The sequence below is a fragment of the Amphiura filiformis genome, chromosome 17, assembly GCF_039555335.1.
Source record: "Amphiura filiformis chromosome 17, Afil_fr2py, whole genome shotgun sequence".
Classification (NCBI taxonomy): domain Eukaryota; kingdom Metazoa; phylum Echinodermata; class Ophiuroidea; order Amphilepidida; family Amphiuridae; genus Amphiura; species Amphiura filiformis.
In genome coordinates, this window is record NC_092644.1 from 48,599,492 (window position 1) to 48,620,854 (window position 21,363).

At 38.3% G+C, this 21,363-nt stretch overlaps 4 protein-coding genes across 5 annotated transcripts in view; 1 reads left to right on the forward strand and 3 right to left on the reverse strand.

Moving 5' to 3' along the window:
- Nucleotides 1-21,363, forward strand: part of LOC140137901 (ER degradation-enhancing alpha-mannosidase-like protein 3) — an 86,108-nt gene that overhangs the window by 24,788 nt on the left and 39,957 nt on the right. For both annotated transcript variants that reach the window (XM_072159706.1, XM_072159707.1), the window contains exon 6: nucleotides 666-788. In XM_072159706.1, the coding sequence (XP_072015807.1) occupies nucleotides 666-788 (123 nt within the window). The remainder of the gene's footprint in view (nucleotides 1-665; nucleotides 789-21,363) is intronic.
- LOC140137902 (tripartite motif-containing protein 55-like) lies at nucleotides 789-7,051 on the reverse strand. The gene is made up of 3 exons (XM_072159708.1): nucleotides 6,855-7,051; nucleotides 5,105-6,298; nucleotides 789-2,363 (listed from the first exon to the last, which is right to left on the reverse strand). Exons 2-3 carry the CDS (start codon nucleotides 6,291-6,293, stop codon nucleotides 2,269-2,271), a joined length of 1,284 nt encoding a protein of 427 aa, XP_072015809.1. The 5' UTR covers nucleotides 6,294-6,298; nucleotides 6,855-7,051; the 3' UTR covers nucleotides 789-2,268.
- LOC140137903 (spectrin alpha chain, non-erythrocytic 1-like) lies at nucleotides 7,245-9,596 on the reverse strand. The gene is made up of 3 exons (XM_072159710.1): nucleotides 9,242-9,596; nucleotides 8,852-8,898; nucleotides 7,245-8,446 (listed from the first exon to the last, which is right to left on the reverse strand). Exons 1-2 carry the CDS (start codon nucleotides 9,454-9,456, stop codon nucleotides 8,856-8,858), a joined length of 258 nt encoding a protein of 85 aa, XP_072015811.1. The 5' UTR covers nucleotides 9,457-9,596; the 3' UTR covers nucleotides 7,245-8,446; nucleotides 8,852-8,855.
- Nucleotides 11,061-13,418, reverse strand: LOC140138269 (spectrin alpha chain-like). Its single transcript, XM_072160182.1, has 4 exons — nucleotides 13,246-13,418; nucleotides 12,517-12,665; nucleotides 11,952-12,120; nucleotides 11,061-11,234 (listed from the first exon to the last, which is right to left on the reverse strand). The coding sequence occupies exons 1-4, from the start codon at nucleotides 13,384-13,386 to the stop codon at nucleotides 11,061-11,063; spliced, it is 633 nt and encodes a 210-aa protein (XP_072016283.1). The 5' UTR covers nucleotides 13,387-13,418.

Here is a 21,363-nt window from a genome sequence, read left to right on the forward strand (position 1 = left end):
CATAGATAGCCTTGAGCACAATTAATTAAAAACAATAAGAATGATAACATTTGGAGAATTTCATTAGCTGCAACTGGTATGATACCGTACTTGTGTAAAATTAAATCAGAATGATCGAAAAATTATCAATTGAATGAACTTTGGTGTGATTGGAAAAGTTACTGCGTAAAATGACACATTTAATGGATGCAAACCATTCATAATGTTCTCCAAATTGAAAAGACCATCATAATCATAAAGGTGTGTTCTTATCGATCAGTGACACATGCTGACTGCCGCTCACTTCAGGTGAGTGGATCATGTTAGGCTATTGGGTAATCTGTTTGAATTTATAACTTCTTAAATTGCACCAAATTCTGTTTATTCACTAATTCTTTCAATAATTTCTATTCCTTTGTACACAAAAGTGGTATCATAATGCACCTTAAAAAACTCTCCAAATGTTCGTATCAATTTTATTGCTTTTAATTAATTGTGCTCAAAGTTATGTCCACTCAAAGTAGTAGGGTCTTTTTTTGGGGGGATATGTTTACTAAATTTGGATACATAATCTCTCAAATTTCATATTTCCCTGAAACTTAAATAAATAGTGTAGGGATTGTTTTCATGTTAGTTAAAGAAACAGGTAAATAAAACATTTCATCTTACATCTCTTTCTTCCCCAGGTCAATTTAAGGCATGGTTTAGGTAAAGGGCGGTCAGAGAGAGACACATGTACAGCTTGTGCCGGTACTATACTACTGGAATTTGCTGCACTCAGTAGACTTACAGGAGATCCTATATATGAGGTAAGAATTGAATACCTGAGTGGAAGAAGGGCCCAACTCCAATTTTTTACAAAAATGAGTTAGACCCAGCATTTTATTGCCAGCAGACTGATCTTCCTTGTGTGTGAAGGATGAGCCAAAATCCACTCTCCAAATAGTCTTCCACGTACACTTAATCATGGTTTTCATGGAAGAAAGGCCCAACTCCATGGAGTTGGGCCCTTCTTCCACAAATATAGTGTTAAAGAGGAATTTTGTTCATCCATGAAATCTGCTTTTCACTGCAATAAATTTCCTTGCCAACCTATTACATGAGTTCTAGTTGTGCAATTAATGGTAATTATCTAATTTCTGTAGCTATTTATAACACAGAACTGGTACTTGTGGTATATTAGTGGAAGAAGGGCCCACCTCCAGCTCGTATTAAGACCTGTACCGTTGCCATGGAAACATCATATATAATTTGAATGTATGTACTATTGTATGTTCGTGTATTAAAGGTCCCCTGAAGATAAAAACGTTCTGCCTATAAAACTTTTCCAAATATTAAGTTTTTTCTTAATATCTCAAAAACAGTTTTGATGGAGTTGGGCCCTTCTTCCACTCAGGTATTCAATTGCTTCCAATATAAGGGACTGTGCGATAATTATGAGATAAAATTCCCAAACAGTGTACTAAAAATTGGTTTCTTTTAAAGCTGCTTTAGAGAGTTTTAGTTAAAATGTGTCCCATAAATGTGTACCAAAAATTGCTATTTGCCCCTCCATTGACTTGCCAAAAATTGCTTCTCCCACCCATTTTGGCTTGCCAAATAATTCTTGCCCCCAATTTTAGCCTCCCCCTGGGCTCATAATTATTGCACAGCCCCTAAGACAAATTACAAGAATGGAACATATTGCGTTTCTATTGAGAACTATTATGAATGTTGAACCGTTTTAGAGTCTCATTTTTAACATTGATAAAATTAAAGCCCCAACCTGTAGCTGTCAATCACCATGCACAACCACAAATCCAGTGTCGGAACTACAATCCTGATCATAATTGTTGGAACACTTTAACATGGGTACTTCAAATATGCCCCCATTCCCCCGATCAATGTTGCTAGTTGTTTTTTGGTCATGCACCCCTAGAGACATCCAACATTGATTGGTTGGGCATGGGGACGGTTGTAGTAGTAGGAAATGGTTCAGACTTCACACCAAAGAAATCAAAATTGTAGTATGTAAAATATATAAATAGAAATACGGTTTACAACAGTCCTACTTTGACACAAGTGTTCCAAATTACCGGGATTGTAGGGTTATATCAGGGATTAAAGTAATAGAACAAATCTAAATATGTAGCCTTACTGCATATTTTGTTTTGCTAAAAGTCTATATGTGATTAGATCATCTACAGGTAAATTAATTAATTCTTGGCCACACTCGAATGTGCCTCTTGCGTTCATGTAGCGTACTAAGCGTGTTCGCAATGTAAGTTGCATTTTTTTAAAGGGATTCAATCAATCACTACAACTGTCAAAACTGCTTCGCCATAAGGAAAGTAATTGCGATACTTCCACCTCTTCCTGTTCCTGTTCCTCTATGGGTATTGGTTCTGAAAAAAACAAATGAAATTAAATTATATATAACTGTGAACGAGGAGTTCAGATTCATTGGTTGAACCTTGATGTAGTGTAGTGTTCCTAGTTGCATATCAAGTGAAGACTGCAAATGCAGAATGCAATATGTGACACGATCTGGTTAATGGAGGCATTTAAAAAAATTGAGTTGCTATAATTCTTCGGTCACAACACATAGTGGCGTAGAGTAATTTTTCCGAATTTTCTGTTTCACATAGTGATGTGTAAGTTTAGAGGTAGCTATATCCTATGATAGTTCATCCTTTTTAACTATTGAAGATACAGTTTAATAGTTTGAACCTTAAACTTCAATTCTAAATGGAATCGGGCCACTGAGAGATAACAGTGGAGGAGTATCGACTCCGTTATTAGTAACTTTTTAAAAACGTTTTCAGTCTGGCAATAAAATATGGTCGGTTTTGTAAAAAATCGGTATACAAGCTTAAATTTGTATAGCAGGCTGTCCAAAATGGGGAGCATTTTGCTCTGCTACACCAGGTAAATCGAACACTGGAAACTCGGTCGGTGGAGGGCAAGCAACAATCGTGTTTTTTTTGCCTTGGATGTCAAAGGTTATCTGACCTGATCTGATCCAAGTCGGCTATCATTAAATTGAGATATACATGTAACCAAAAATATGGTGAAAAATACAATAAAAACTTAATAAAATGAACAAGTGTAGGTACTGTACAAGCTAGAAACGGTAATGGGCTATTCCAGTTGAAAATTCATACATCCAAATGGAAGACATGACCCTAATCTCCCACACAGGAGGTGTAGATTTCAAATGGAATCACCCATTCAGGTAACTCTATTTTGTAATTCACATTGCCTGTGTGGGAGATTAAGGTTGTGTTTTCCATAGGTTGTATGGATTTCAACTCGATTAGCCCAATAACTCAATATTCTAAATTTCCTACTTTGGTGTGAGTGACTCAAATTATGTCACATAATTTGAGATCAAAATGTCAGTTGAGGTCAAAATATCATGGCCTCATCAATTATTATCCCCCTGGCTTTAGCCATGAGGGGGATATTGCGATAGTGTATTCCTTCTGTATGTATGTATGTGTATGTGTGTTCCATTTTGGTTAGGTTTTGCCTTCCGCCTATTTTCTTGGAGACTAGGGGTCACACGTTTCTCAACTTGATGGGTGGGTGCATCTTGACCCGAGAAAGAACCGGTTTGTATTGGTTAGTGGGTCAAGGTCACTGAGGTCATCCAGGGGTCATCTGAGGTCAAATTAGTAAAAACTGTCGTTTGGGCATGAAACTTGGTGGGTGGGTGCATCTTGACCCGAGACAGAACTGGTTTGTATTGGTTAGTGGGTCAAGGTCACTGAGGTCATTCAGGGGTCATCTGAGGTCAAATTAGTACAAACTGTTGTTTGGGCATGAAACTTGGTGGGTATGCTTGATGACCCGATCCCAACCATGTGACAGATTCACTCTAACGCCCCCGCTCCTGTTGAGTGACGGTTGTTCGGCTCGTACCCACACTGCTTCTTTGACTCCCGTTCAAACCACGGGGTTCACGGTCCAAAATGACAACGTCGTCAATGTCAAAACTGACCACTGCCCTTAAGGTGTTTGTAGACAGCTGAATCGTTGCCACTTGAACTGGCGCGTCTATGTTGGGACATGCGACTCTGCAGGGGTTGGCCGGTTTCACCAATGTAATGTTCTTGGCACACCTTATCTTCAGCAGTGTGGGTACGAGCCGAACAACCGTCACTCAACAGGAGCGGGGGCGTTAGAGTGAATCTGTCACATGGTTGGGATCGGGTCATCAAGCAACTTCCTCATCGATTGACCTCGGATGACCCTAAATCATCCACCCAGCTGAAGGCCAAAGGTTTTGGCCGAAACGTCGGTGATTCCATCTGACCAAAAACTGAGTTTTTCTGGTTGACCAGATTTAATTATCTACTAACTTGGTGGGTATACGCTGGCGAAGTTACGTAATAATCGGATTAACTACCATAGCAATAGGTACAAACAATTTTTGATTATATCGCGCTGCACAACTACGTTCATGCAGTACCTCTGCATTGAACCATAGATGTCAAAGAAATGCTAATCACTTGCACCTGTAAGATTAGTCTCTTTGAAAAGAGCGGTATTGTATTCAATCTATTATATGATTGACGACAGGTGATGAGTGCAACTTGCTTGTAGTGCAGCGCGGTATATTCAAAATTGTTTGTACCTATTGCTATGGTAGTTAATCCGATTAATTACGTAACTTCGCCAGCGTATAGTCAACATTTCAAGCCAAATTTTTTGACGGTCATTTCGAGGTCACCAGGGGTCATCTGAGGTTAAATTAGTGAAACCTGTCGGATGGGCATGAAACTTGGTATGTACAGTCGACATTTAAAGCCACATTTTTTAAAGGTCATTTCAAGGTCAACAGGGGTCATCTGAGGTCAAATTAGTAAAAACTGTTGGATGGGCATGAAACTTGGTGGATACAATCAACATTTAGAGCCAAATTTTTGGAAGGTCATTTCGGGGTCACCAGGGGTCATCTGAGGTACAAGTTTACTGATCGCCCAGCCAGGGGGATCGTGTGGTTCGAGAACCGCCTATTTTTATATTTTGTGTTTATATTGTCTTTTAGAAATAGTTTTATAAGTCCAATTGCAATCAAATTGTTAACTATTACATGTAAAATTCCTTTGTTCTGATTCTTAACAATTAAAAAAAAACTAACCTTGTGGTGGTCCTTGATGCAAGCGTCGACTATGGTTCCAACCAAGTACTGTGTCTGGGATTCTGTCACAATTATCTACTGTGATTCCGTCTAAGTTATGTTTGGTTGCAAACTGCTGTAGTTGTCTTGATACATCTTGATAAATTTCAGAAAGTTGATTTCTTGGTAGCTCTACCACATCCATAGGTTCATTTTTCAACTTTGCACTAAGTTGATGACCTTCTTTTCTCTTTTGCAAAAGTTTGATATCTTTTTCACTTGCAATTTCTTTCAGTGTGGCGCAGTCTTTTTGATAACTTTCAGCCTTGGCCTTGGATTCTTTGCACTTGCTTTCTTGTTGCCGAATGTTTTTTTTAAATTGACAAATATTTGTTCTTGCAATGTCCAGTATGTGTATCAGTTTATCAGCATCACTTGTCATTTGTGATGTATCTTTGGGGCATTCTTGTAGTGATTTCTTGAAAACTTTCATGCGATTTTCAATTGTCACTACGTCTTTATCAAATCCAGCACGTATAGCTTGTGCTTCATGCTTGACTGGTGTAACATCATGCTTTTGAATCATATGGTCATTTATAAGACAAACCTGACAGATGCATTGCTCACATGTTTTACAGAAGAAAGTAAGCGATTCCCCGGTGTGATTTGAACAGTTGCTTTCAGTTTTCTTGTTAATAATATCAATCAGACTTTGGACTTCAAAGTTAGGTTTGTACAACTTCTTTACAACTTCTTCAGCGACCCGTTTCTTCGATGATTGTGAACGTCGTGGAAGAGGATTGTCAAATTTAACAACACCTCTACATTGTGGACAATTAAACATATATTCATTTCCTTGTAACCTTGCAGTAGTTTCTATAGTTTTCTCCAAGCAGCCTTGACAAAATGTATGGGAACATGGGGTCACCATTTTTGGATTTGTGTACTGCTGAAGACATATGGAGCATGTTAGTTGGTTGGAAATATCCTCTAGGAGTGTGGTTTCTTTGTGGCAACTTGGGGAAGTGATTTCTAACTGCAGACTTTGTTGTGACACTTCTGCTGGATTATAACCAAAGGCTGGTACCGTAATTAGTTGTTGAACTTGTCCTGGAACTCCTTGTTGTGAAACTGCTGAATAGTTTGATGGCAGATCTAATCTGAACATCATATCTTCTATGAATTGGGGAAATTGTGAATTGGTGGCCATTATTTCTGAAATAAATAGTGAGAAATAAAGTAAAATAGATTTGCAGTAACACTTACAAGCTATAATTTGTGATTTGCTCCACATGTACAATTTACAAACCTTCAGACCCATCTGAAACTGAATTCCAGCATAAAACTACACACACAAAAACACAACAAAAACAGTGTGGTAAAAAAATCATTTTATTTATACAAATTTGCTCATCAATAGTAAGATATTTGTTTTGTCCTGAAGAAGTCATCAGCTAGTCCTGACAACAGTTTTTTATGTGTCTGATGGCAAACCCATTGAAACCCTAAATTTTTATAGGTATTTTTCCGACACGATCATGTACCCAACTTTATTATGTAGGCTTGCATGCAAATGTGCACAGATTGGGATACATGTACACTTCACACTTGCACTAATATACATTTATAGACACACAAATGGAAACATTCAACAAATTTTTATTCAAATATAATTTGAAACTTCCTTTTTAATCATTGAGTTGCAAATTCATTAAAAGTTTAGTCTGGTGAAACAACATACATTTGTATCCCACACATACAATATACTTACTGTGAAATTGTAGAAATTCCGTCAGTGTAATTGTGACGATAGTGCTGCCAGACTTGTCTGTTTGGAAATATATACCTAGAATGTTCTACAGGTGTGTTTAGAACAATTATTTACAAAGTTCAAGTTGTTTAGCTCCAATGCACAAAAAAAAGATGTAATGTCCTTATTTGGTAGGGACTGCTTTTGTTATTCATTGGACTGTAACTATATTCTCAGACTTCAGTGAGCACATGATCTCAATGAAGAAATGTATGTGATTGCATGATCCATTATCATATGGGGGATTGAAAAAATGTATGTGATTGCATGATCCATTATCATATGGGGGATTGAAAAAATGTATGTGATTGCATGATCCATTATCATATGGGGGATTGAAAAAATGTATGTGATTGCATGATCCATTATCATATGGGGGAAGATATGATGAGATTATGGGTACTTCAAGCATTCATTGTGGCTTGTTAGTTTTTGGTCTCACACCAATGTGTTGTGTGGGCTTACACAAATGAAAGATGATTGTGAGTTTTGCATCACCCATGCCTGTTCACTTTTTTATGCTGCATTGAAAGTCAATCATTTTGCAGAAGTAATTCATTATTGTAACATTTTATTGAAAACTTGGAATATTTCAATCTTTATTCTACTTTTGATTGTCTCTTAATATGTAAAATACCTCCAACATACAGAGGTGTACTGACCAAAGAGGTCCCCCTGGCTTGAAATACCGGGACAAAATTGACCAAAGGTTTTAATGTGTATCTTCCTTTCGCCCAGCGATACTTGTCCTCATTTTGGCCCATAGTAATTAAAATTGCACATTTGTCACGATAAAGTCACTTTAGCAGCATGTCAGCAGGAACGATTTTGAAATTTTGGCAGGCTGAGAGGGGGCAAGCAATTTCTAGCATGCCATTTGGAAATTTTATTTGGAATTTTTGTGAGAAGCCGCCAATCGATTGTCGCAGTAACCACCATCTAAATATGTGTGAATCAAACTTGATTCAAGATTTTCAAAACCAGTGCAGTAGATCATGCAAGAATCATATAATTCCTTGATAAGAATAATTTGATTCTTGCATTCTTTGTGATGCTATTGTGACCCGATGTGTTGAGGTATAGATCTTCAACAAAAAAAATCTATGGTTGAAGTGATGATGTCACAGTACAGCCTCCACTTCCTGTTTGCAGTATGTGCTTTTGCATTATGTCCCACTAAAGGCTTGTATTAAATTTTTTTACTGTCTTGTTTCTAAACAATTATTTTGGCTGTTTTCTAGTACAGTACTGTAAAAGTGGTCATTTTCATGAGTGCTACTTGACTATTTTTCTTGTTTTTAAATTAGCGATTTTGAGTTTATAGTAACAGAACATATGATATTCACATGTTTTTATTTTTGTGGTAACTGTGTTAAGCGTGGAAATTTATGATCCACAAATATTTTCATTTCGACAGTATGGTCAAAATTTGGCCAACCCTCTGATGTCTCCTTCCCATTCACGTTTTTGCAACATGCTTCTTCGCCATCCTATTTGTGGGTTTTGTGCCAATTGTGGACCTCTTGATTCCTCTTCCTATTTTTACACAGGTTCTGAAAAAAAACCAATAGATATAAAATGTATAAATAAGATGAGGTGTTTGGAAGAATTGGTTGAACTTTGATTTAATGGTGACTTGCTGTACTTATAAATGGCAAAAGTGTTTTGGTGTTTGTTACTGCAGATATCAATAAAGTCCCAACTTACGCTCATGTAAATTCACATAAGCGCATGCCTTTCATGCAAAGTTTGACTACCGTAGGTGCAGTGCCCAATTACGTACCAGTCATTCTATATCAAGTCACAATACTATGAGTTTTGGAAACCCAACGTTTCCCCCACCAATCAATGAAAAACACATATTTTGCTCATTGACCCTGTGAAATACAAGGGCTGAAGGGCTGAAAATTTCACATAGCCTCCTTCTGTATAAGCACTAGTTTTCAGCCATGACTCACCAAGCTAGGAGCGCTGCTCTATGAGTTCTTTCTTGAGTTGTTTCCATCTGCAGAGAGACAACAAAGAAGCTAAATGAAAATTACATATTAACACCAACATTACATTTTTGCATCATTGGTGGATTTGAAGAGATCACATTTTACATATTTCTTGGCCCACTTTTTAATTCTCAATGTGTACTTTTTATGTGTATCAATCATGAAATTGTACCCATGTGACTTAAGATGTGTTTGAATTTTTCCTCTTACGAGGTATCATGACATAACTCGTAGCAAACTCCCACCCTTTGATTACACAGATCTGTTGTATTATTTCAATTAATTTGATTAAATGCAAAAGAATGAATGCTTGAAAGAATGAATACAAAATGGCTCCAAAGATGACCTTACCGTTCAATAACTTGGTCTCTCTTGTCTCGAATGGCTGGACCGTCATAATGGTTGGCATTGATGAGACCATCAGCAAAAGAATTGAGTGCATCGATACTCTGCTCTTGAGCTGTGATGGCTTTGTCAAAGTCTTCATGTTTCTTGATGAGGGACTCGGCACCATCCTGCAAGCCTGTGGTGTCGTGGCTAGCAATAAATGCGTCGCAGGATGCCATCCGGGCCTCGGCTTGATCGCAGTCACGAAGGAACAGTCCCAGTTCCAAGCACTGATCCAGTTTGTTACGGCGATCATTCCAGGCCCTGTAAAATATTGGTACAGTGAATCATCTTTGTGCCTGTTTCAAATTAGCTAAATATCGGTAAAAGTGGGTAATGGTGAATCCAATGGACGAGGACATCCAAGGATCAATAAATGATACAAGAGGATACCTTGAATATACGAACACTGAAAAGAAAGAGAGCAAGGTATACCAACTTGATGTAGAGAAACAAAATACAGACTAGATGGGATGTAAAGGGGGACAAAAAACAATAGATGTAGGCATAGAATTAGGTAAAGTTCGATAGCCAAAAATTACCAATTCCAAGGCCCACAGAAGAGTTAAACCTGCAAAAACAACAGGGATCAATAGGAATACAAACGTGCACTGGAACTAGTGATGAAAATCACTGTGCACATAAGCAGACATGAAGAACCAAACAACCAATGTAGGTACAGGCAAAATTTGATGGCAAAAAATGGCCAATTAGCCCAAAAAGTGTCAGGAAAACAGTACAAAAGTGTACAAGTGATGAAAATCACTGTGCACATATAAGCAGAAAAACAAAAAAGAAAAAAATACCGGTACGCATAAAATAAATATAAAACACTAATAAGCACATGGTTCGACCATTTGACGTGGTAAAAAAAATTCTGTAACTACGAAATTTCAAGAGAGAGCACTGTTGTACATACATTTTATAAATGGAGAGCGATGAGTAATGTGCTTCATATGGATTATATGTAATGCTAAACAGTACAACATATATCTTGTCCTTTCCAGAGGGAGGATGTCAGATGCAAGGAACCAACTGATATATTTCTTTACTTTTAAATTGATGACTTGATGACTTGATGATTGAAATATAGATATTCTGGGTCTCATCCTTATTCAGCTTACTGCAGACTGGTTTGATCATTTGTATCAGTTCAAAGTGTTATTATTACCCTTGACCGGCGCACATACCTGTACCATCTTTACATGTGAGTGCCCCAGAGTTTTTCTATCTTTTTTCCTGATATGTTGTCAAACATTAACCCTAACATGCCCGAGTACTACAAAATACTACTTGATATATATGCTGTTCGTGCATGCATCCCACGTGGTGTGATGATGTAATCACCCTAAGTGATGTATAGGCATGGTTTCGCTAACCAGCGAAGCCCAAGACCTGTGGCAAAGTGTCGCCGACCATCTGCATGGCATGCGAGGGGTCTCGCATGCGAATCCCACCCAGAGCAAACAACTTCTTTCTTTCTTTTCTCTCTTTATTCCTTCCTTCTTTCCCTTCCTGTCACCAAAAAGCCCCTGGCAGGTTAGGGTTACTCCCATAATGACGAAACCATTCCGTGGATAAGATCTTAGGACCTTAGCCATGAGGGTCGATAATAAGTATGGGTGCATTATCGAACTGAAAAAGTAGCGTAAATAGTGTGAGCGTATACAGGAAAGCATGAGGAAAGGAAGTTATGCATTCCGGTTATGCATAGATGAGCGAGGTCGCCAGATTCTAACACCTGACAGCTGAACCAATAAGAAAATCCAAATCAAAGAGACTCTTACTTGTCAAGATCTTCTTGCACTTGTGCAAGTTCTTTCAACTTTTCTTGGATCTCGGGGCTGGCGTAGTGGTGAATGTGCAGCAGCTTCTTGCCTAAAGTTTCACATGCTTGGAAGCTGCCGGCAAATGTCTGGAAGCTGCCAGCTTGGGTCTCAATCTGAGCCTTCAGCTCCTGTTGAAGGCAAAGGATCAGGGTCAGTAACATGGTAGATGAACCTTTCCTACCATACACTGCATCAGTCTTGACCATTCTTAATTGGATCTGTTTAATTTATTGCTATTATTATTTTCATTGTTAAATCATCCTAGTGGCATAAAACTTTGGGACAAAATGTATATATGGTTCAACTCCAAGTACAGTAGTGATGTATGTGCGTATTTTGCCGGTCGCAGTTTTGAATCATGTGCATAAAGTTAATTGCGCTGACACACATGCACAAGGGCAGTTTCTTGGTATGCTTACGGCACAACCGCAATTAGTATTGATGTCACTATCCAACTTGAAGCGAACCAATGTATAGTCCCATAAATCAAATGTTGGGCTCATTTGAAACTTGTTTAATCCACATCCTTATGATGGCATCTGCACACTTTGCACTCTTGTCCATTCAACTCTCACCACAGTTTCAGGATCTGTGCTCTCACAGAGCATGCAGAATATACATGTAGACCATGAAGTGCCACTTTCAAAACTGCACCTTTTCTTACTTTAGCTTTTGTGATCAAGCGCAATGATGTGTGACAATGTAAATGTAACCAGGTGTGTAAAACAAAATGGGGTGTACACCAATATCTTGTATTTTTTTTAAATTTCATGCAAAACCTTTCTAATTTATTTAAAAACATGTTAGGGGGAACTGCAAACTTTGAACCCTTTACTACATCATACCTGATGGCGTACAAGCAATACCTCAGCTCCATTTACATCTTTAGCTAATTCATCACTGCACACTAAAGTCTTCATGCCATTGATCCAGGCCATCAGATCATGGAAATTACTCAGGAATCGCTGCAGATCATAGGAATCCATCAGTTTGAGATGTCTATCACTCCAGTGCCTGTGAAATATACAAGAGAGAGCACTATTGTACATAAATGCATACATATGTAAGTGGAGAGTAATAAGGAGCTTTTGAACAGATTTCACCCAAAATTTTACCTTAAACATTTTTTTTTATATATCTTGGTGCCAAAGTGAGCTACCCTTTTTGAGTAGCATTAAGTTGTGAACTTTTCTTTGCCCATTTTCTTGTGTTTTATCAATTTTATTTTTATTCCATTTGTTTTGCCTGCATCTCAATTTCATTATTTCCGAATTGGGTCTGATAACATCAGATCGTGTCACACACATAGTTTATTCTATCAGGATCTAAGAAAAGAACAATCATGGATGTTGGTTCTCAAGCATTTCGGGAGACCAATATGAAGTGAAACCAAATCAAACAGACTCTTACTTGTCAAGATCTTTCCTCTCTTGAGCAAGTTCATCCAGCTTTTCTTGGATCTCAGGGCTGGCATATTGGTCACTCTGTAACAGCTGATTGCCAAAAGCTTCAAACGTCTGGAAGCTGCCAGCATGATCCTCAATCTCAGCCTTTAGCACCTGTTGGAGGGATGGGATATATCAGTAACATGGTAGATTGACTGTTTTATGTACTCACTTGTCACATACATTTCGTACTAAAGACTACCCCCACCTACACTTTGCTGTTGGCTGTATAAACAGTGCATGAGACTATAATAATGCATGTGCATGTCTATTACATTCACTGAACGTTGCCATCAAAAGGAAGCTGCTGTTTTTAGTCCACCATTGCTAGACAACGCAATCTAATGATTGCAGACCAATGTACTTTCACTCCAACCATCCGCTCTCTACTGAGGATTATTTTTGTTCAAAACTTATTTGATGTGATAAAGGATACATCTAGAGATCACAGTTTGGTTAAATTAATGCGAGACAAAGTTGGATACAGAATTGCTTGAGGCAGATTGGAAATACCCTTTGGTTAAAAACCTGTGGAATGGAGTGGCCACTCACATTCCTGCAAATAAAATGTTTTGAAGCTGCCCACATTATGGCCATTTATTGTTAGATTTTATTAGGTAAATTATGCTAGCGATATGCGATAGAGGAAAAGCGGTGATACAAAAAGTCATGCCTATTTATTATTTCATCATACCTGGTGACGTTCAAGCAATACTTCAGCTCCAGTTTCATCTGTAGCCAATTCATCACTGCACACCAAAGTCTTCATGCCATTGATCCAGGCAATCAGATCATGGAAATCGCTGGAGAATCGCTGTGGATCGTAGAGGTCCATCAGCTTGTTATTGAAGTCATTGGCCTGTGAGAGAAAATTGTAGAATAAAATCTTGAGTTATGTAGCTCTTTAAAGATTTTAGAATATAAAGGGTGACATAGAGACCGGGGGGGCACTTCAATATGAAAGTGGCGTACCTGTGCCTACGGAGTATGACACTATGGGTCAATCAATCGGTGGGGATGTATGTGGGAAAAAAGAGGTCATCCAGTGAGGGCTGCAAGAAAATGGGGGTCATTGACCATAAAAAAGTACAGAAGAAAAGGGGATCTAATTGACAAGCACATGATGCATGCCAATATATGCTAGCACTTGTTCAGTGCAGAGGTGACAGGCCTTCTCTGGCACTATATATTTTCCCCTGTGTTTTGTGATTCAATGACCGAAAAGGCAAAATGCATGTAAATGATGTATACACTCTCACTGACTATTAATTATTATAGACCCTTGGTACCTTCGAGGGAGGTGTGTGTGAGTGGGGGGTGTATTTATATGTGGCTCAAAATAAGCTAAGGTGTCATAAAAGTGTAACACACAATTATTTTTCCAGCTCTTTTCTTTTGGTCTCCAACCAGGTTTAAATTATAGTATGCACATATATCGTTCATAATACACTAAAAGAAAGATAAGTTATAGACCATTTACTTCACAAATTTAATTTTCTAGCCCTTGCGTACGTTATATTTGGCAGACACAATTTTGATGATTTTCTGCAATCAAATAAAAATTTATAAAGTATTACATAAGGTATTTTGTGGTTATTTAGGTGTAGGACCTACAGCAACTGATTGTGGAAAAATGTGTCCAAATATTACAATAAGGAGGATAAATTGTTATAAATAAAATATGTGTGTCTGTCAAGCCATAACATACATAAGATGTCTGTCAAATGTAACATACAGAATAATAATTTGGCAAAAACAGTAGTTCAAGATGGGAAATTGAATAAAGATCACATGCAGTTTATAAATCACATCATAATGTGAACATCAAGTGATTTATAATTTTTTTAAACGTATTGCGTATGTTACTTTTGACAGACACATACAAATCTTGCGTACAAACTTGCGTACAAATGTTTGACAGACAACACTTAACAATGGATTGTGTCATCAAAAAAGCTTCTCCTCACAAAGTGATAGTGCCACAAAGCTAGGTGGAGCTAAATGCATGTCATGTAGCATAATTAGCTGTATCACCCTAGTTTAGCAGGAATTACAGCACCGTCTTGCGTATGTTACTATTTGACAGACATTTCAAGAAAAATTTTAAAATTGTTATATGTTCAAAAAAGATGGCAGCCACTTACAAATTCATTGATTATAATTAATATGGAGAAATGAGGTTATTTACAATAGATTTACCCTTTAGTTTATGCTTCAAGTCTTTGTTTATAAAAAACTGAGGGACTTCAAAATCATCAAAAGTTTGACAGACAATAGTAACATACATAAAGGCAAACTTTTAAATCCTTTTTTGATCTGTTAACTTATAATTCATAATGCCTCTTTCTGTTTTTTTGATTGGTTTACTGCACCATTTTGGGAAACAGGTCACATGAATTTCTATAAGGATCCATAAAAAAATTAAAAGCTGTTGAAAAAAGGCGTCTCTTGGCATGTTACAAGTAAAAGTGTAAAAATAGGCATTTTTACAGCTATTTTTTATTTTTTTTATTATTTAGAGTGAAAGGATTTTACTTAAATTGTGTATGCTATGTCTTTACTACCTAAACTTGCCACTAAACTAGCAAATATTCCATTTCTATAATTATTATTTTTAAAAAAAGATGTCAAAATATATGGCTATAATATGACACCTTAGCATATTTTGAGCCATGTATGTGCACACCCACAGCAATGTACTATTCAAGTGTGGACACACATTCCTGAAGTCAATTGCCATGTTGTGGAAATATACTTGAAATCATACTATCACACATTACACACATGAAATCATACTATCTAACTGTCTAACTGTAACATGTCCTATAACCCCAAAGGATGTTGGCTCTAAGTAGCATTTGTACACTATTTGTTACCTCTTGCACCTAACAGGGAACTGTGGATGTCCTCAGTTTGATGTGTGTCCACAGTTGCGATGAAAAAAATCATTATGTCCTCATTTGGAGGTGTTTGCAAACACACACCTTCTCACCCCCACACACATGAATAAAAACATAAAGCAAATTGTCATTTATACTTACTGTGAAATTGTAGAAATTCAGTTGGTATAGTCGTGACGATAGTGCTTCCAGTATCTGTATGGAAATGCGCTGACGTCAGTACATTTTCATCACTTAGCAACAGGTACGCAAAGTGTGAACCGGTAACCAAGGAATAATCAATAATAATGTACAATAATGTACTTCTGGTGTGTTGTGAATGAACAAAGTTCAAGTTGTTTTGGCTTCAATGCACAAATATTGTTTTTCTTTTTTTTTTAGTAGGGACTTCTTTTGTCATTCATTGGACTGAATTTTCAACCTTCATTGAGCACATGACCTGAAGTTAGCAGGGAGTCTTGGTTGTTTTTTGTCTGCCTGTCGGTTTAGTTTTGTGTGGGAAGTGAGCATCTCGTCGCACAAGGGTGTGTGAGGGGGATGTGCCCCCTCAGAAGTAAGAAACTTTTGCAAAAAGAAGACCTAATTGAAGCGATTTGGTGGACCATTTTGTCACTATTAGTGTATAAAATTTTAGTTTGAAAAAAAACGAAAATTTGTGAAATGACGGCCCGTCCATGAAGTCATTATTGTCATCTAGTGACTTTGGTGACATAAATGTAATAGCTGCATATCGGCAGGCCCGCAGTAATTTTCACAAGCTTTTGGTATGAGGACCAGTCTTCAAGCAATGCCTAAAATAATTGCAGGCCTATATTATAGGGCCTATTTCCTATCGACCTGACTGTGCGGTTTTTTAGGCATGGAGCTATACTCAATTACGTGCAATTTAACTTTTTCTGTTCTCCTTTTCACCCTTCTCTTTTTCTCCTTTTTTTTACCTCTTTTCCTCTTTCTCTTTTCTTCTCTCAATTCCTCTTTTTTGTGGGAGGAGGGCCCGCAAGACACAAAACATATTCAAACCTTTGATGCAAGGTTGTTTTGTGCCCACCTGCTTTTAGGCACCGGATTTGAAGTCGCGATAATGGTGGTTCATAAGGCTAATGAAAGTTGATTCCCATTTTCCTGTTACATAGTTTTTCATGACTGGGTAGGTGACTGTTTCATTATTCATTATTTTTGGCTCTTAGCGGAGCTAATGGGCCTAAGGAGTCCAACTCGATGGTAGCCATATTTTACCTCATTTTTCGGCAACTTCCGGCGCTGCTTTTTTATATATATATTTTTGTGTGTGATATTTAGATATCAAATTGGGTTCTAAGCTTTGCTGAGTTATTTTTCAATCGATTGCACTCCTTTAGAGGTGAATTTGGGGTGGGGAAAGTACTTATTTTGAAGTGAGAAAAGTCAAAAGTTGTCACGAGAAACAAGTCATTTCTATCTTTTGCTTGGTTCCCTGTATGCGCTAGAGATTATTTTGGTCTGAGTAATTTAAGTTGCGAGATCATGGCGGGAATTGACGGATTGCACTATTTTTCTTTGGGAAAGTGACCTTTTATCATGAATTTTTGCGGTGATCTCACATGGCTAGAAACGTGATTGGATGATTCCTTTGTCCAGATTGTTTATTGAGTTCTCGGGAGTTTCGTCACCATGGGACAACACTTCAAAATATTTAGAGACCAGTGGCGTTGTAATTTAGTTAAATTAACACTAAATAACCAGGGTTGCCAAAAAACATTCAGCCCGAATCAAATAATCGAAAATTTTTTCTTAACCCTTTGTATTCTATGGGGCAGGAAATTGTCCCGGTTAAAATCTTCAATAGTCGCCCAATTGGGTTACCAAATCTCGGGTTTGACAACCCTGATAACAACGTCTCGCCAGCGAAGGTCACAGCTGGCATTGTTTGTGCGCTGCTTTCTACCAGCGTGGGGTTGGGAATGCTGAAAATCTGTAAAAAGGGTGGGGGTTAAAATTTTGTGGAATAAATGGTGGGTTTCTAAAAAGCGTGGGAGCAATATATAAAGCGTGTGGGTAACGCTACCAATTGAAAAAATATATATAATAAAGTAATTTGATGATCTGTTGAAAAACATTCATATTTTCTTCATAAATCTCGAAAGAAAATGTCGGAAATTAATTTGCTGCTGTCTTCAATTCGTACAGACGTCACCCATAGTAGAATCGACGCGCCGTGAATTTTATGAATGAATCAGGAATGAATATAATTTTTAGTCTCTACACCAGCCGCTTTGGTCCGCTCGCTCCACACTAGAAGTGAAGGGACCGGAACCACAGCGGTTGTGTAGAGACTAGAGAGTGATGAGCATGACGTAATGCAATTAATTCAGGATGTCAGCCCTCTACCATTCGCACATGTGTTCACAATAAACAATAATGGCGAAAGTCATAGTTTTTGGAAAGATTAAATTGCAGTGATTCAGTTGTGCAAATAATGTCGCAAATGTTTCAGATGAAGAAGAAAATCATGAGTATTTGTTAGATGAGGATAAATTCTGCATCAATTCGGATTCTGAAATGGATCAGTGGTGCAGATAGTGATAAAATGGACCCGGAAGTGACTGTTCAGTCTTCCGAATTTGATTAAAGTAATGTTGTAAATGTAAGCATAAGCTTTGGATACAAACACTGCAAAAGAGTGAGGGTTTGATTTTTGTCTCGTCTGAACTATGTTTATATCTGGTCTCATGAACCGATACCTCGTTCAGGATGGGCCTTAGTAGGCCCTAATCACTATTTCTGTCTGTCCGTGTGTGTGGGGGAGGGGGCGTGTGTCCGTCCGGAGCTGTATCTGGGGAATCGTAAGACCTGCGGGGACGTTACTTGGTGGGAGGAAGCATATCCAAGTTTGCTCCGTAACCTTATGTTTTCGGTGAATGCGAAAATCAGCATAAATTGATAGCATGGTAAGCGAAACCTGGTGGCAGGAACGATCAGGGTATAGCGCTAGGTTGCTTTTTGGGGTCCCGGACCCACCAAAATAGAGTTCGGACCACCTATTTTTAAATTTTCTGCAAGTTCAGGGGTCCCTGCAGATCCCCAGTTTTTTTCAATCTAGCGCTATTGCAGGCATATTTATGCTGCATTTGTGCAAATCGGACTCGCCAAACTCTACTCCGGACCCCCTACTTTTTAATTTTCTGCAAGTTCGGGGGTCCCTGCGTACACTGGAGTGTTTAGTTCTAGCGCTACCCTGGGGCGATACACACCTGCTGATCACCTGGTTAGTTTTTTGGCAAAGATTATGCGCATTTAGTTGTTAATTAAATTTGCATAATTTATGCGGAACACTTCTACAAATATGGTTGGAAACCTGAAGAAATCCGCCTTGTGGGGCTGTATATGGGGATCCATAAGAACCCTTAGCGCTATGATGATGTAACTTGATATGGGTAGCATGACTAGAGGGTCTCGACCTGATTCGATTTTGAGCACAAAGTATGGTTATGAAATACTTAATCTGCATAATTTGTGCATTACAGGCGAAAGCCCATTTTCTCAGAGACTGGGGGTCACACATTCTTCAAACTTGGTGGGTGGGTGCATCTTGACCCCAGACAAAACAAGTGTGTATTGTTTCGTAGGTCAAGGTCACCCGGGGTCATCTGAGGTCAAATTACTAAAAACTGTCGTATGGGCATGAAACTTGGTGGGTACAGTCAACATTTAGAGTCAAATTTTTGGAAAGTCATTTCGGGGTCAACCAAGGTCATCCAGGGGTCATCTGAGGTCAAATTACTAAAAACTGTCGTATGGGCATGAAACTTAGTGGGTACAGTCAACATTAAGAGGCAAAGTTTCAGAAGGTAATGTCAGGGGTCATCCGAGGTCACCAAAGGGTCATCTGAGGTCAAATCACTAAAAACTTGTATATGGGCATGAAACTTGGTGGGTACAGTCAACATTTAGAGTCAAATTTTCAGGTCATTTCAGGGTCATTCAAGGTCACCCATGGGTCATCTGAAGGTCAAATTGCTAAAAACTGTCGTATTGCCATGAAACTTGTTGGGTACAGTCAACATTTAGAGTCAAATTTATGGAAGGTCAATTCAAGGTCATCCAGGGGTTATCTGAGGTCAAATTACTAAAAACTGTCATAAGGGCATGAAACTTGGTAGGTACAGTCAACATTTAGATTTAAATTTTCGGATGCTCATTTCGGGGTCATTCGAGGTCACCAAGGGGTCATCTGAGGTCAAATTACTACAAACTGTCGTATGGGCATGAAACTTGGTGGGTACAGTCAACATTTGGAGTTAAATTTTTGGAAGGTCATTTCAGGTTATCCGGGGTCAACCAGGGGTTATCTGAGGTCAAATTACTAAAAACTGTCGTATGGACATGAGACTGGGTACAGTCAACATTTGGAGCCAAATTTTGTGGGGTAGCATGTTCCTCAAACTTGGTGGGTGCATCTTGACCCCAGGCAGAACAATTAAGTTTGTATTGGTTAGTGGGTCAAGGTCAACTGAGGTCATGCAGGGGTCATCTGAGGTCAAATGAGCAAAAACTTGTATGGGCATGAAACTTGGTGGGTACAGTCAACATTTGGGGTCAAATTTTTGGAAGGTCATTTCGGGGTCATCTGGTGTCACCTAGGGGTCAGCTACCAACCTGTTGCGCATTCGACTTCAAGAACAATCGCTTTCCCACCAAAGAAGCGTAGAGCCACAGTACCATTGGTGCTCTTGTTAACTTTTATTTATCGGTGCAAAGTTAATTACGGAATGCTATGTTTTGAGGTCCAAATAAAATAATAAAGTATAGTAATGACCACGCTTCACTCAAAAAATTTTACCAACTTGGTCTTCCTACACTACACCTCACGATGGAGAGATCTGCATCACAATTCATTGACAGTCCAGCAAATAACACATTGAATGACTGGTCAGTGTCAGTGGTAACAATAGTCCATGACAGTCTGACCTTCTCCTCCTCCACCTTCACAGAAACCAACATATAGGCACGTTCAGACCCGAATTATTACTCGAGTTAAATTTTTTACAACCCGTGATAAAATACCACAAATATTTTCACTAACTCGACTGATTGTCCATACATAGCTTACCCCGATCTTTTAACACGACCTGCTGACGTGAATTTACCACAACCATTTTGTACCCAGGGATAATTTCCGGAAGTAGCGCGCAGGTTCTAAAAGTAAATATGCAGTCAGATTGTAAACCAATTTCATTAGAGTAAAATTCGCAACGGAAAATGGAAAACGTGATGCAAAACATTCTAAAAGAATTTGATTTAACTGTTGACAAAATATTTTACCACAATGTTTGCCCAAATATAATGTTTTAAAAACATATTCATGATCTTTATATAACCCGACATTTAACTGCTAGTATTAAAAAGTTTTGTATAGGCCCTAACATGTATTTCCAGGGTCATTAGGCCTACACTCTTCCGCGAAGAAAAAAACGCATGCCTTGATTCATGTAAAGTAGTTTAGAGCAAGAACTGACTGAACGCCGATGTTTAATTAGGTCAAATCTGCAGATGTTTACCTCGACTGTTACCTCTAGTGCGATCCACACAGGCATCAACCTCGACTGCTCCGGTCGGGTTAAGGATTTACCTCTGACTTTTTTCAGAGGTAAATCAGTCGGTTAAGGTCGGGATAAGCTGCCCGACTACTGTCCAGGCGGGTACAAACTCGACATTTATCACGAGCTTACCCTGACTGGGCACTTTACTCGAGGTAAATACCCCTTTACTCGAGTTAAATACCTTATGTCTGAACACGGCTATAATAATAACAGCACTTAATATAGCGCTTTTCCAACCTGATCAAAGCACTTTACAAAGATACAAAATATATACAAAAAACATATATAATACCAGAAAGAGGCTTAAAAAACAGCAACAATCAGTACAAGTGA